Source organism: Geotrypetes seraphini, chromosome 2 (assembly GCF_902459505.1).
Source record: "Geotrypetes seraphini chromosome 2, aGeoSer1.1, whole genome shotgun sequence".
In the NCBI taxonomy this organism is placed as follows: Eukaryota; Metazoa; Chordata; class Amphibia; order Gymnophiona; family Dermophiidae; genus Geotrypetes; species Geotrypetes seraphini.
In genome coordinates this window covers 170,281,898-170,297,461 of record NC_047085.1, presented here as the reverse complement: position 1 = coordinate 170,297,461, position 15,564 = coordinate 170,281,898, and the positions used below count along the sequence as shown (strand labels likewise).

At 39.8% G+C, this 15,564-nt stretch overlaps 1 protein-coding gene across 2 annotated transcripts in view; it reads left to right on the top strand.

The window, feature by feature from the left end:
• Positions 1-15,564, top strand: part of NETO1 (neuropilin and tolloid like 1) — a 291,913-nt gene that overhangs the window by 58,686 nt on the left and 217,663 nt on the right. For both annotated transcript variants that reach the window (XM_033929810.1, XM_033929812.1), the window contains one exon: positions 10,670-10,918. In XM_033929810.1, coding sequence (XP_033785701.1) covers positions 10,670-10,918 — 249 coding nt within the window. The remainder of the gene's footprint in view (positions 1-10,669; positions 10,919-15,564) is intronic.

Sequence of the window (15,564 nt, the reverse complement as noted above, 5' to 3'; positions counted from 1 at the left end):
ATTCTCTCTAGAGAGCAGTCTTTCAAGAATGCCAGCATAGAGCTAGCTAAAAGAAGCCCTCTCAGGAGAGCAGACTGTCAAAAACGCTAGTGCGCATCCATTGTTGGATATAACAGCACAAATTGGTACATGTTGCCAGTATAATTGTGACTTCTGCTGGAACATACTTTGGATTATTCATTGCCATTGTTCACTGACTTTATATCAAAATAGATTGTGGCACAGGTTACCAGCTGGATTGAAGATTATCTATTATTGTGATTTTATTGACTTCTTTTTATGGGGTTTAAAAAAAATGTATTTATTTATTAGTCATTTTTCATGAACATATCAAGTACACACTTGTACAGAAAGGCGGAGCTAATTAAAGAAAATAAAGTTTCCCTATTAACATTAACATTAACCACAATCAAGACAAAATAGTCTTAAACTCCACCTCAAGTCCTCAATCATAGATCAAAGAAGTAAAACAGCGAGTCTACTGAAATGAAACATAGAAATATAAAGAAAGGAAAACAGGGATACAATCAACTGAAGGAAGTGACCAAATTAAACAATGAGCACTTATGTTGTTATCCCAGCTTTCAGGTGTGCAGCTGACAAAAAGGATGTCAGTTGTATAGGGTCAAAGAAAACATGTTTTTGCTTTTGATGCAATATCACACATTTACATGGGTGTCTTAAAAAGAAGGAAGCTCCAAGGGCAATAACTCCTAGCTTCAAAATCAAAAATTCATGTCGACGTTTCTGGATATCCCATGCCAGATCTGGGAACATTTGTATTCTAAATCCCAAGAATTCTTTTAACTTATTTTTGAAGTAAAGTCTCAGCAACCAGTTTTTATCTGGTGCCAAGGCAACAGTAATAAGTAAAGTTGCAGGTGTCGCTATTTCCTTATCCGACTGTTCCAACATCAACGAAACATTTAAGTTCTGTTGAACCTCTTGTGATGTCTGTGGTTTTTGATGTTGTCCTTCGTCCCTTCGCATGGGCAAATAATAGACCTGAGTACATGGTAGGAGCAAATTTTCTGATATACCCAGTATTTCAATCATATACCTTTTTTTTTTATTATTATAATTTTGAATACATTACAATATCCAATAATTTGAAAGGAAAAAAGGAAAAATCTCACAAAACAATACATAATCAATTCATACATACATAATTCCTTTTAAGCCCACATTATGGGGAAACATGTTACTATTTCTAATCAAATCAAAAAAAATTTACAAGGAAAGTTAAAGGGTAATAATTCTCCTCCGTTCGTTCTAAACGGCCTTGAATCATTCCTTACTGATTGGGATACTAATTTCTCCTCTTTATTCTCAGCAAATGAAACAAACTTATTTCTGTTCTCTTGCAACTAAAAATTGTTGTAATTGTATGGGGTCCCAAAAGACATACTCAATATCTTTCAACTTAACTAAACATTTACAAGGAAATTTTGGGTAAAAAGATGCCTTTAGGGCCAAAACTCTAACCTTCAACTTCAGAAATTCTTTCCTTCTCAATTGAGTGGTCCTAGAGACATCCGGAAAAATCCTAACCAGATCCCCACAAAATTTCATTAACCTGTTTTTGAAATAAAGTTTCATTAATAACATCTTATCTATCTCGCTCATGCATGTTATCACAGGGTGGACCGACTCTGGATCACGTCCTGAATATCTTTCAGAAATTCAGTCAAATTTACTTCAGACGTGGCCAGATGGTCCACCTCCTGGGCAGATTCTATTTTTTTTTTGGAGGAATATAATAATAATTATTTATTGGAAAATTCTCCGCATTAGCCAATCCCAGTACTTCTTTGAAAAACTTCCTTAATAAAATTTCAAGGGACAGTAAGTGAGTTACTGGGAAATTTACTAAGCAAAGATTTTTTGCTCTATTCATATTCTCTATAGATTCTATTTTGGAATGTATCACTGTAGAATCTTTAACAGCAGATACCGAGACAGCTTGAAGTGTATTACATTGAGTTTCCATAACATTTAATCGTTTATCCAAACAATTTAAATTGGAATCCACATTTTCTAATTTATGAGAAACTGACTGAGAAAAGTCCCCCATTTGTTTCATCATTGTCCTGAGAAACCCTTCAACTCTAGAAATTCCTAACCATAAATCCTTAAGGGTAATATCCTGTGTTTCCTCCATTAGTGGATTTTCCTCTACTCCTCCTGAAAAAATCAGTGGTTTAGGTATTTCAGTATAAACTAATTTATTTATATGGGTGGAGGATACCACTTGTCCGTCGGATATAGTAGGGTTTATCACTAGATACTGGGTGAAGGGGAGGAGTTCGTTCGAGGGGGCTTATTGAAGCTCCTGACAAGGAGGAATCAATATTTAATGATACTGCTGATGGATTTTCAGATAATAATGTTAGATGCCTGTCCATGGGGCCAGATATAGCTTGTGTTGAGCTCTTTGGTTTAATCTTCCTTTTTCCCATATCCAAGTCTAAAAATACAAAAATTATAAAAATAAATAATATTACCAACTTGGGTTCCAACTCCCCAACTCCTCATGGCTCCAAGGGGCTCCCAAGGGGCCTACGTGCCCCTTTGGGCATGCCCTGCGGCTGCAACCGCGGCAGCGGCTGCTCTTTAAAGTGTTGGAGACGGATCCGATGACGTCAGGGGTCCGTCTCTATCAGTGCCTGCCTGCCCGGTCAAAGAAACGGAAGAACCGCTGCTGCAGGAGACTTGGGGGTCACAAAAAGCCTCCTTCGCTTTATCCCTCCAGGTCAGTAACAGCTCCCCAATCATATACCTTTTTATCATGTCTCTCGGAGGTATTGTTGCCACTCTAGGAAAGTTGATTAATCTAAGATTGTTATTACGAGAGACATTATCCAAAGCTTCTAATTTTCTTCTCATATTTATATTATCTCTCATTAATGTTTCAGTAAGTTGTTTAGTGGCATCATTTGAGTCTTTGAGGTCCTGCATATCAGTTTGTTAACTTTTAATATATGTTTCATAGGTGTTTAATTTTTGTTCAACTTGGCAAATTTGAGGTTTAATAGATTTTGCCAGGTCCGCCACTAGATCCCATATCGCCTCAAGAGTTATTTCTCGGAGTTTCTCTATTGTGATGGATTTTTCAAGCAAAGTTGGAGGATTTAATACAACTGACCTGTCCTCCTGAAAGCTGTTCCCCTGGAAGCTGTGCTCCCTCCTGCTGTTTACACCCTCAGCCAACACAGGACTCTCCAAACAGGAGTCCAAATCTAGTCTCCCCTGTCTGTTGTCCAGAGCCTCACGAGACAGGAGCTCACCGCCCTCCAATGGCTTCTCCACCCGAGGGGAGCTGGCAGTCTTAGGAAGAGGGGGAGGTGCTCTGGCGTTGGGGCTCAGCGAGATATCCAATCCCGTGGAGACCGCCTCCTGCTCACCGACGAGAGCCTCCAACGGGGACGCCGACGCCGCCTCCGACACTTCCTGCATCCAGTGGATTAACTCCTCGATATTGCCGATTCTGGCAGGGTTGGGGCGCCTCTTTTTATGTTTTAATAAACTTGGTTGCTTCAGTCCATCTTCTTCACTTTTCTTTTTTTTTGGGGGGGGGTTGTTTTGTTTTGTGGTTTCTCCTTCTGTCCAAGTGGAAATTTTAGGTGGTTTTTTGGGGGTTTTGTTGTATATTGTGGTGCCATCCTGGTGTCCATAGCTATGCCTATGATTTGCAGATAGATATCATTATCAAAGCAGAAATAGTTATGAATTAGAATAAATTTGATTAATGCCGTAATAGTTTCTAGTGAGCGTTGGTGGTCCAGGGTTGATGGTCTACCTGCAGGAGACTCATAAACAGAATACAGTTAAATCTACCTTCCACAAAAAATCTCCATTGCAGGTGTTTGTTCCACTCCATGCTTACATTCATAGGAGTGAAAACCTGGAATAGCCTGCCAGAAATGATCAGAAAAGAAACTAAACATACAACATTCTGGAAAAAAACTGAAAACCTTCCTCTTTGACAGCTGAACCTACTTGACTTCTCAGAAATGAATCTTTCCTCCTCTTTCGTTAGATCAGCTACTAGACAACTATGATTTCTAGCCCCCCCCTTTCAAGGCCCCTTTTAATCCCTCCTCCTGATCCCCTTTCAACCCCTCTCTGGATGTCACCTGAATGCGACACACAAATAGAAGATAAGATTAGATTAGATGATTTTAGGAATTTTTCACATGTAGCAATGCCATCTCCTTGGGTGTTGCTGTACAGCAATTCTACAGCCATTCTGACTAGAAGTGTGCCAGGTGGTAACTGCTTGATATTATTGTATTTGTTCAGGAAATTTGTGGTGTCTTATATGAAGCTCTTTGTCTTCTGTACTGAGGAGCTGACTCTGTATAGGACGTCGGTCTCAATTGCCACCTTAGAAGTGGCTGAGAATCGTGCACCGACATCACACCCATGGGAGTGGCCTTTAGTATCTGGATCAATCGGAGTCTTAAGCCACTCTCAGGGCAGGAGGGAGTGGGCATCCTTCCTGCCAATCACGAATGTGTGTGTGTATGTGGGGGAGTGTTGGGGGAGTTAGCAGGGAGTGGTCATCCCTCCTGCTGATCACAAATGTGTGTGTTGAGGGGGCCTCTGCTGCAGCCAGTTCAGCTGATCACAGCAGAAGTATTTTCCCCCAACCAGATGAGCGATCAGCTGAGACAGCAGCAGCCTCTACTTTTAGGGATGAAATATAGGCTAGCATTTTGCAGGCCTACATTTCGGGCATCTGTCGCGGTTCTATGGAGACATGTAGGGACACTTAAACTCGCCCAAGGCCTCTTCCGGGTGAAACCACACCCACTCCCGGCCTTGGGTGAACTTAAGTGTCCCTTTGCATCTCTGTAGACACGCGGCAGACACCTATAATGTAGGCGACCTTTCTCACCTGAGTTTTTTCTAAAATTGTGCGTCTTGATTGACTTCTAGATGGCAGTAGAACACCTACCGGTGCCTATAATCGGGATACCTGTTTATAGAATCAGCCCCTAAGGGTTTAAGAATCCCTTCTATAAATCCAGATATTTCTTCCATGAGTGCGACAATGCCAGATATGATTGTCCTTCTAGGGTTGCCAGGTTTATGGATTTTAGGCAGCATGTAGAATGTGCCCACAGAAGGATAGTTAGGTATGAATTTCTTTAAATGTGGTTTTATCTGGCTTTAGAAGTGTTTTGATGAGATAACTAACTTTAATTTACTGACTTTTAAACATACACATCCAGGGTGGGAGGGAGTTGCATTGGAATTGATTCAGGGATTTTTTAAGGTAGTTTCTTGTGGGTATTTATTTTCTTGATTACTAGGTGGGAGGGTGGGGAAAAATAATTGCTTATTAATATCTGTAAGTTTATTGTGCTTTTCTTGTAATATTATATGTACATGAATTATTTGTAAGCATAATTGTAGTTTGAAAATTTAATAAAGATTTTAAAAAAAGAAGTGTTTTGATGAGGCTTTTTAGCTGTTCAGTTTAGTCTTTTGTGGGATTTCCAGTCAGTTAGTATGTGTTATCTCAGAGGTGTATGTGTCCTTCTCCAGTGTAATTTTGTGTGTCCACAATGACTATAGCACCTCCTTTGTCTGCAGGTTTCATTACAATGTTTTGATTATTTTGTAAGCTTTTTATGGCAGACCGCTCTAGTGGGGAAAAGTTGTACAGAATTTTCTTATGTTTGCTGGAAAGTTGTGATTTTATGCAATGTCTGAAATTTTCTATGCAATTTTTTTGTTTTGAGTTTTGTCCTTCTGGGGAGGGGGGGAGGAGAAGGCTTAAAGTATGTATTCTTTTGTTTAAAATTGTTTTCCAGTTTGTTGGGAATCTACGGAAACTCTTCAAGATCTGAGTATAGCTGGATGTTATCTATTGTGCTGATAGGGCAGAAAGAGTGTCCTTTCGGAAGTACAGAGGTTTCCTGTTGTGATAATTGGTAGTTGAAGAAGTTTACTATCTCCATTTGATTTGTACTTTCATCGGTGTGGCCATTGGGAGATTGCTTGCAGGGAGTCTGCCGTTTCCCTGATCACCTTGTCTGTTTGAATTGTGATTGTCACATTTCTTAGGTGGGTTGGGAAATATATTTCAAGTTTATTTCGTATTTGATAAAATCACTTTTTTCAAAGATTACAAAGCGATGAACAATCACCCATCCACCCGGCATCCATCCAAACAAGCCCATCCACCCGGCAGGCCTACCATCCACTGAATGTTAGGCTTTAGGGCCTGATTGGACCAGGCACCTAAGGCCCCGCCCACAGGAGGGGCTTTAGGCACCTGGGCCAACCGGAATTGGCCCAGTTGCTTTAGGCCCCTTCTGTGGGCGAGACCTTAGGCACTAGTATTCTGCCTACATTTCTTTATAGAATAGGCTTAAAATTGGCTGCATGAACCAGTGCCAAGAGTGGGAGTCCTGTTACAAAATTACCCTCCACATGTGTGCCTGTCTGATATTCAAGCTTGTTGCTCATTTCACATTCTTTTCACCTGCAAGTATGGCTACTGTAATGATTTACAGACTGACCTTTCTAACTCTTGCTGTCTCCCGCAGGCATTTCTGTCATTAATCTCTTCTGTATACTTTTCCTCTATTAAGTTAAATCTCTAATATTCAACTTGGTTTCACTTCAGATTAAATTCCCTTAGTAAATCAAGATCCTTGCTTTTGTATACAAAGTATTCCAGGCTTCTTCTTTGTCTAATCTTTTGTTTCCCATCTTCTCTTACTTGATTCTCTGCTTTTCTCTATATGTGCCTTGCATTAACATGGCATCAGATCTCTTTTTTTTCCCCTCATTTATCAAGTAAGCTCCCTAGGTCAGTTACGTATCTTTAAATCCAAAGGCCATTTATAGCTTGTTTTTTCAAAGGGAAGTAGACTTCTCTGCCTCTGTGTGCATCTGCTTCTGTCTTATAACTTCTTACTCAGGGCCCGAAGCTACAAAAAATCCCCATTAAAATCTTGTGAACCGTTATAGTGCCCGTAAATTTTCCGATGTCTAAATGATAAGCAATGCTTCAAAAACTTTGCAAGCAAATGAGATCTACTGGAATTCCATCCGATCAGTGGCTGGAGAAAGCAACTGACACAAACACAGGATAGTTCACAGAAAGAGGCATAAATGTACACATGCACCAGGAAAAGCTATGTTGTAGGCATACCTATGATATGTGTGCCTTATTGTAGCGCATTATAGGTGCATATCATAAGTGCCATGGGGGAGGGGCGTAAAACTACCAGCAATTCATGTGAGTCTCGTGAGAACCAATGGCACCATTTGGGCGGTGGCACGGGACCAGGCAGGTGCGCTCAGGGCTCGCGCCTGCCTCTCACTGCCGTGGCAGATGGGGAGTCGGGCAGCAGTCCAACAGGGAAGCCTGCAGATGCAGCACTGAACCGCCAGGATTACATAAAGGTACTGGGGGGGGGGGGGGGCATGGTATTCGCTGCATAAGACGCACCCTTAATTCCACCCACTTTTTTGGGGAAAAAAGTGTGTCTTATGGAGCGAAAAGTACGGTACTCACTTGTACCTGTAATACTTATCACTTATGTAGCCTACACAATGTTGAACATTTTAACATCTAAAGACAGTCACTGCTCAGAAGAGCTTACAATCTAACTTGGACAGACATGCATATAGGGTTAGGGATGCAGAATCCAAGGTGAGAGGAGTTAGGAGTCAAAAGCACTCTCAAAGAGTCCTGCATCAATTCCACCTTGCTGGATTGTGTTATGCTATCACCAGCTTGGTTAACATGATGAAAATGAACCCCATTCAATATTTCCAACTATGTGAGTACCTGCACATCTGCTATGACATTCATGAGCACCACAACTTCTACAAATTCACAATGATTTAGAGACTAAAGAGCCTTCTTTCCATAAAACTTAATTTTCCCATTATTGCTTATATTGCTCTTGCAAATTCTTCACAATTTTGCATGGTTTTGCCAATAGTATAAATTTCTCCTTTCGACTTGCAATTATGGGCAATTATCTTGCAACCCTTAGGTTTCAAAGTCATTAGGAAGAAATGAATTTATAAATATAGATTAACTCATTTTTTTATTACCAATCAGATTTCCTCAGGAGCTTATGAAAATTCACATTGCAAGTCAGTTAGAAAATTAAAGAGAAAAATAAGTCATTTTAAGTTAGAAAGAATGCTTTACAATGAGAAACTGAAATATGTTTTTTCATTGAGACCCAAAAACTGCTGAAGAGACAGCCTGGAGAATAAAACACACACACACCCATATATATATATATATATATATATATATATTTATATTTATATACATACACTGTATATATTTTCCAACTCAGCTCTATATGCCACATATATCCATATGCGGTAGACCGGAGTTCATGCTGCCTCTGTAGGATATTCCTCCAACAGAGCCAACACCAAAATGCAAGTATTCCAGTCCTGCTTCCTGTTTACGTCGATCCAATTTTCTGATTATTTATAAATAAGATAAATAGAACAGAGCTTTTTGGCACACCACTATTTACCATCATCCACTGAGAAAATGGACATTTAACCCTACCCTCTGTTTTCTGTCTGATAACCAAATCCTAATCCACAATTGAACATTGCCTCCTATCCCATGATGCTTTAATATTCACATGGCCCTCTCATGAGGAACTTTGCCAAAAGCTTTCTGGAAATCTATATACACTACATCAACCTTTATGCACATGTTTATTCACACCTTCAAAGAAGTCAAGCAAACTGGTGAGGCATGACCTCCCTTGGCTGAACTCATGCTGACTCAGTCCCATTAAATCATGTTTGTCTACATATTCCACAATTTTATTTTTTATGATTGTTTCCACTATTTTTCCTGCACTGTGGTCAGGCTTACCGGTCTGTAATTCCTCAGATCTCCCCTGGAACCCTTTTTAAAAATTGGTGTAACACTGGCCACCCTCCAATCTTCAGGTACTAGAGACAATTTTAGGGCTCCTTTTACAAAGGTGTGCTAGGGTCTTTAGCGCACGCACAAAATTACCGTGCGCTATAGCACGCGGTAGCCGAAAATCTACCGCCTCCTAAAAAGGAGGCGGTAGTGGCTACTGCGCTCAGGAACTTAATGCACGCTATTGTGCGCGTTAAGGCCCTAGCACACCTTTGTGAAAGGAGCCCTTAGTGACAGATTACAGATCACTAACAACAGATCAGCAATTTCATGTTTGAGTTATTTCAGTACCCTGGGATGTATACCATCTGGTCCAGCTGATTTATCATCCTTCAACTTTTCAGTCTGGCTTACTACTTCTTCCAGGTTCACCAAAATTTCTTTCAATTCCTCCACCTCATCTCCCTTGAAAACCATTTCTGGTTCAGGTAGATCTCTTACATCTTCTTCCATAAAGACTGAAGCAAATAATTCATTCAGTCTCTGTGCTATGGCCTTATCCTCCCTGAGTGCACCTTTTACTCCTTGGTCATTCAATGGTCCCATGGATTCCCTTATAGGTTTCCCACTTCTGATGTACCTTAAACAATTGTTACTGTGAGTTTTTGCCTCTTTGAAAAGTTTTTCTTCATATTTATTTATTCAATTTTCTATACAGATTAATGTTCTGAAAACTAATTGAGGGAGCTGTAAGATTGTAGGTTTTCCTAGAGAGCCCAATACCTATGCACCAGCCCATGTGGTGTTTGCCATGTACAGTAAAGACAGGAATGATGCATTTATCACACAACGCATACATTTTAGTAAAAGGGCCGTCAAATGTTATGTTTAAGTTCCAAAAATAGTGCAAACATACGTAGTTCTTTTCTGAAATGGTATATATGAATATGTACATATGAAGGGCCGCTGAAAAGTTCTCAGCCCAACCTACAAAGTTGGGGCAGTCTCCATCAAGGGCTGTACACTTATCCCCCTTCTTTACAAAGCTGCACTAAGCCGCCATGGTAACAGCTCCGACGTTCATAGAATTCCTATGAGCGTGCAAGCTGTTACCACCACAGCCGGCGCTAAAAATGCTAGTGCAGATTTCTAAAGGAGGGGATTAGTCCAGCAATTTTCCACTTTTTATATTCCATAATTTTCCAACAGAACAAAAATAGTGGAAAATTGCTGGGCTAAGCCCTTGATGGAGACTGTCCCAACTTTGTTGGTTGGGCTCAGAACTTTTCAGCGGCCCATTTTATATATATATATATATATATATATATATATATATATATATGTATATATATTTTTTTTTTTACAAGTAATTTTGCCATGGAAGAGGTGAATATTTTACAGTGAACTTGTTTGCATTTGTTTATTATTTCCAAATACTGTATATTGGAAATATATGTATAATTTTCACAGAAAATATATGTTGGCTTTTACTAAAACACATAAGAGGTTTCTACCATGGGTTGGCAAAGTAAGTGCTTTGACGCTCATAGAATCCCTATGAGTGTCAGAGCATTTACCTCGCCAGCCCGCGGTACATAAGAGCAAAGAATTGCCATACTGGGACAGACCAAAGGTCCATCAAGCGCACTATCCTGTTTCCAACAGTGTCCAAACCAAGTCCCAAGCACCTAGCTAGAAACCTCTAATGTGGTTTAGTAAAAGGAGCCCGTAATAAGCAGGCAAATTAAAATGCAAATGTTAGTGGCCTACTAAATCACCTTTTTTCATCTCTAGCTGCTCCAAGACAATGCATTGAACTCCACTTTAATGAAAAATATTCCATAGAGCCTTCCTGGGAGTGTAAATTTGACCACATTGAAGTACGAGATGGACCTTTTAGCTTTTCTCCAATTATTGGACGCTACTGTGGACAACAAAGCCCACCTTTTATAAAATCTAGTGGCAGATTCTTGTGGATTAAGTTTTTTGCCGACGGGGAATTAGAATCTATGGGATTTTCTGCACAATACAGCTTTATACCTGGTAAGTATAAATATTTTTTTTCTTGCTTCTGGACAGTTCCTTTTCCCTTTTTAACAGAGCAAGTTACACTGTTTAGTGTATACTGCAGCTTTTATGAAACAATTGTGTATTCATTTTCTAATGGCGAACATTATGTACATACAGTAGGTCTCCTTTTTACAAAGCTGTGGTAAAACCTAGCTAAAATGAGCTTGCCACAAGACATGCTGAGGTGTCATATGGCAATTTAACAATTTGCACACAAAGCGTGCACTTAAAATTAAGTGTTGGTAAGGGCTCACATATTAATTTTTTTTATACTGGCCATTTGGTAATGGCAATATTAGTGTATGTTATTTAGTCAAGAAAGTCTATTTAGATGGGAAATACGTATCAACAGAAATTATGAAAGGTTGGTCAATGTTGAGACCTCCTTGTAATTTTCCCAACTATTCTTATTTATATATAGTATCTTTTAACAGACCCTCAGAAATGCCACCAGCCACTCAAATGCATATCATAGTGGTTGGATTTATACATTAATTCCTCACCGGGTCAATCCAACAATTTAAAAAATTTTTTATATTGATGATTTTCAAAAAGTGCATCAGTGCATAGATAAAACTTTTTATAAATATAAAGCTAATACTTAGCTTAGCTTAGGTGGTCCATTCCAAGGGATCCTGTCACCGACATGTTTCACCCTGCTCGGGTTTCATCAGGGTTGTAATCCCTCAGTTAGAGTTGATTTCCCACAACGCGACCACTCCCAAGATTTCAAAAAGTATTAGCTTTATATTTATAAAAAGTTTTATCTATGCACTGATGCACTTTTTAAAAATCATCAATATAAAAAATTTAAAAAATAGTTGGATTGACCCGGTGAGGAATTAATGCATAAAAATCCAACCACTATGATATGCATTTGAGTGGCTGGTAGCATTTCTGAGGGTCTGTTAAAAGATACTATATATAAATAAGAATAGTTGGGAAAATTACAAGGAGGTCTCAATATTAGTGTATGGCCATTAATTTGGAAAATGGAAAATCAGCCATTTTGCACTGCAGTAGAAACGCCTTTAGTGTGTAGGAAAGACCCATGTAAGGGCGCAATACAGCCACTTTCTACCACAGTTTTGTAAAAGAAGCCCTTAATGTGAATGGCAGCTTTGAAAGGAAAAAAGATGTACTAATTAGGCCTTTATTTATTTGTAGTACTTATATACCACTTATAACCTAAGTGGTTTACATTCAGGCACTCAAGCATTTTCCTTATCTATCCTGGTGGGATCACACTATGGGCTACTTTTACTAAGCTGCGCTAGCGGTTATAGCACATGCTTAGCACGTTAAATTGCCACACCTGCTGGGCGCTAACGCCACCATTGAACTGGCATTAGTTTTTACGCATAGTGTAGGTGTTAGCTAATCGGCAGCGCGCGCTAAAAATGCTAGCACACCTTAGTAAAAGGAGCCCTATATCTAATGTACCTGGGGCAATAGAGGATTAAGTGACTTGCCCAGGGCCACAAGGAGCAGCTTGGGATTTGATCCCACAACCTCAGGGTGCTGAGTCTGTAGCTCTAACCACTGCACTCCACACTCCCTTTCTTTCTTATTTCCAGATCAGGAAACATAGAAACATGATGGCAGATAAAAGCCAAATGGTCCATCTAGTCTGCCCATCCGCAGTAACCATTATTTCTTTCTCTCTCTGAGAGACTCCCACGCGCCTGTCCCACGCTTTCTTGAATTCAGACACAGTTTCTGTCTCCACCACCTCTTCTGGGAGACTATTCCATGCATCTACCACCCTTTCTGTAAAATAGTATTTCCGTAGAATACGCCGGAGCCTATCACCTCTTAACTTCATCCTATGCCCTCTCATTGCAGAGTTTCCTTTCAAATGAAAGAGACTCAGCTCATGCACATTTACATTATGTAGGTATTTAAACATCTTTATCATATCTCCCATCTCCTCCCTTTCCTCCAAAGTATACAGATTGAGATATTTAAGTCTGCCCCTATACGCCTCATGATGAAGACCACACACCATTTTAGTAGCCTTCCACTGGACCGACTCCATTCTTTTAATGTCTTTTTGAAGGTGCAGCCTCCAGAATTGTACACAATATTCTAAATGAGGTCTCACCAAAGTCCTATATAGGGGCATCAATACCTCATTTTTCCTACTAGCCATACCTCTCCCTATGCAACCTAGCATCCTTCTAGCTTTCGCAGTCACCTTTTCAACCTGTTTGGCAACCTTAAGATCATCACATGCAATCACACCCAAGTCCCACTCTTCTGTCGTACACATAAGTTCTTTACCCCCTAAACTGTACCTTTCCCTCAGGTTTTTGCAGCCCAAATGCATTACCTTGCATTTCTTAGCAGTAAATTTTAGCTGCCAAATTTCAGACCATTCTTCAAGCTTTGCCAGGTCTTTCTTCATGTTATTCTCACCATCCAGCATGTTTACTTTTGCAGATTTTGGTATCATCCACAAAGAGACAAATCATATCTGACAACCCTTCAGCAATATCATTTATAAAAATGCTAAAAAAGAACAGGCCCAAGAACAGAATCTTGGCACACCACTGGTAACATCCCTTTCTTCAGAGCAATCTCCATTGATCACTACCCTCTGTCACCTTCCACTCAATCAGTTCTTGACCCAGCCCATCACTTTGGGACCCATCCTGAGGGCACTCAGTTTATTTATTAGACGTCTGTGTGGAACACTTCAAAGGCTTTGCTAAAATCTAAAATACACCATATCTAACGCACATCCTCAATCCAATTCTCTGGTCACCCAGTCAAAGAAATTGATCAGATTTGTCTGACAAGACCTACTTCTAGTAAATCCATGTTGCCTCCGGTCCTGTAATCCACAATATTCCAAAAACTTAACCATTCTCTGTTTTAAAAGTGTTTCCATTAATTTGCTTACCACAGAAGTCAAACTTACCGGCCTGTAATTCCTTGCTTCTTCGTTACTTCCACTTTTGTGGAGAGGGACCACATCCACCCTTCTCCAGTCATCCGGTACTACTCCCAACTCTAGAGGCTCGATGAAAAGATCAGTCAGCGGAGCTACCAGAACTTCCATAAGTTCCTTCAGCACCCTTGGATGTACACCATCCGGCCTCATCACTTTGTCTACCTTTATTTTAGCTAGCTCCTCACAAACACAACCCTCTGAAAATCTATCAGGGTCTATTACTCCTCCATCCGTATACACATATGTCTTCTGCGGACCCGCTCCCGGCACTTCAGCTGTGAACATAGAACAAAAATATTTGTTAAGCAATTCAGTCTTTTCTTTATCAGCTTCTACATATTCCTCCCCTTCACCTTTGAGTCTCACAATGCCACTTTTGCACTTCTTCCTATCACTAATATATCTAAAAAAATGTCTTGTCTTCTTGTGTTAGCTATTTTTTCTTCCATTTGTATCTTTGCTTTCCTGACTACATGACCAGCCTCTTAACTTTTCCAGATATTTTTGCCTGTCTTCCTCTTTCTGCGATCTTTTCTAGTTTTTGAAAGCTAACCTCTTATTCTTTACCTTCTCAGTTACTACTTTTGAGAACCAAAGTGGCCTTCTTTTCCTCTTATTTTTACTTGCTTGCCTCACAAAAAGGTTTGTCACCCTTACAATCACTCCTTTCAGTTTTATTCACCACATTTCCACTCCTTCCAGATGTTCCCATCCAGACGATAATTCCTTGACATGAACCCCCATCCGAACAAAGTTGTTTTTTAAAAAAATCTGGAACCTTTGCTTTTAAATGAGCCCTCTTTATACCATCTTAATATTAAACCATACCATGCAGTGATCACTGGATGCCAGATGATCACCCACTGTAACATCAGAAACAATTTCCTCGTTTGTAAGCACTAAGTCCTGTGTGGATCTGCTACCAACTGCTGGAACAATTCTCCTTGTAGAGAATCCAAGATCTCCCTACTTCTAGAAGACCACACAATAGGGATACCCAAATCAACATCTGGCATGTTAAAATCACCTATTAGTAAGACTTCCCCATTTTTAGATATATTCTGAATTGTCTACTATTAAATCTCTATCTACTTCTTTCGTCTGTGAAGGAGGCCTGTATATCACACCAATGTAAATATATTCACCATTCCATCTTTCCAAATTGATCCACAGTGCCTCTTCCTTGCCCTGCAGATCCTGCAATTGTGTGGCTTTAATATGATCTTTAACATATAACGCTACTCCCCCTCCTGTTCTTCCTACTCTGCCTTTCCTGAACAGATTATAGCCCGGTATAACTACATCCTAGTCATGGTACTTTGTGACCCACCTCTCTGTGATTGCCACTATATCCAACTCCTCTTCTTCCATCACAGCTTCTAGATCCAGAATCTTGTTTCCCATACTTCAACACTCCTGTGTTGAAGAAACTACACTGGTTACCTATGCAACAAACAGTGCAGTTTAAGATTGTTTCGATTATACATCAGACATTTTATCATGCTTCCCCAAAGATCTTACAAGAATTCTTTGAGATCTATAAACCGAGAAGAGAGCTTAGAGATGTAAATGGGATGAAATTACGTTTGGAGGGTAGAATGTCGACTATGCATGCTAGGATCAGAATATCAATATCTGTGGCTGGCATAGAACTATGGAATGT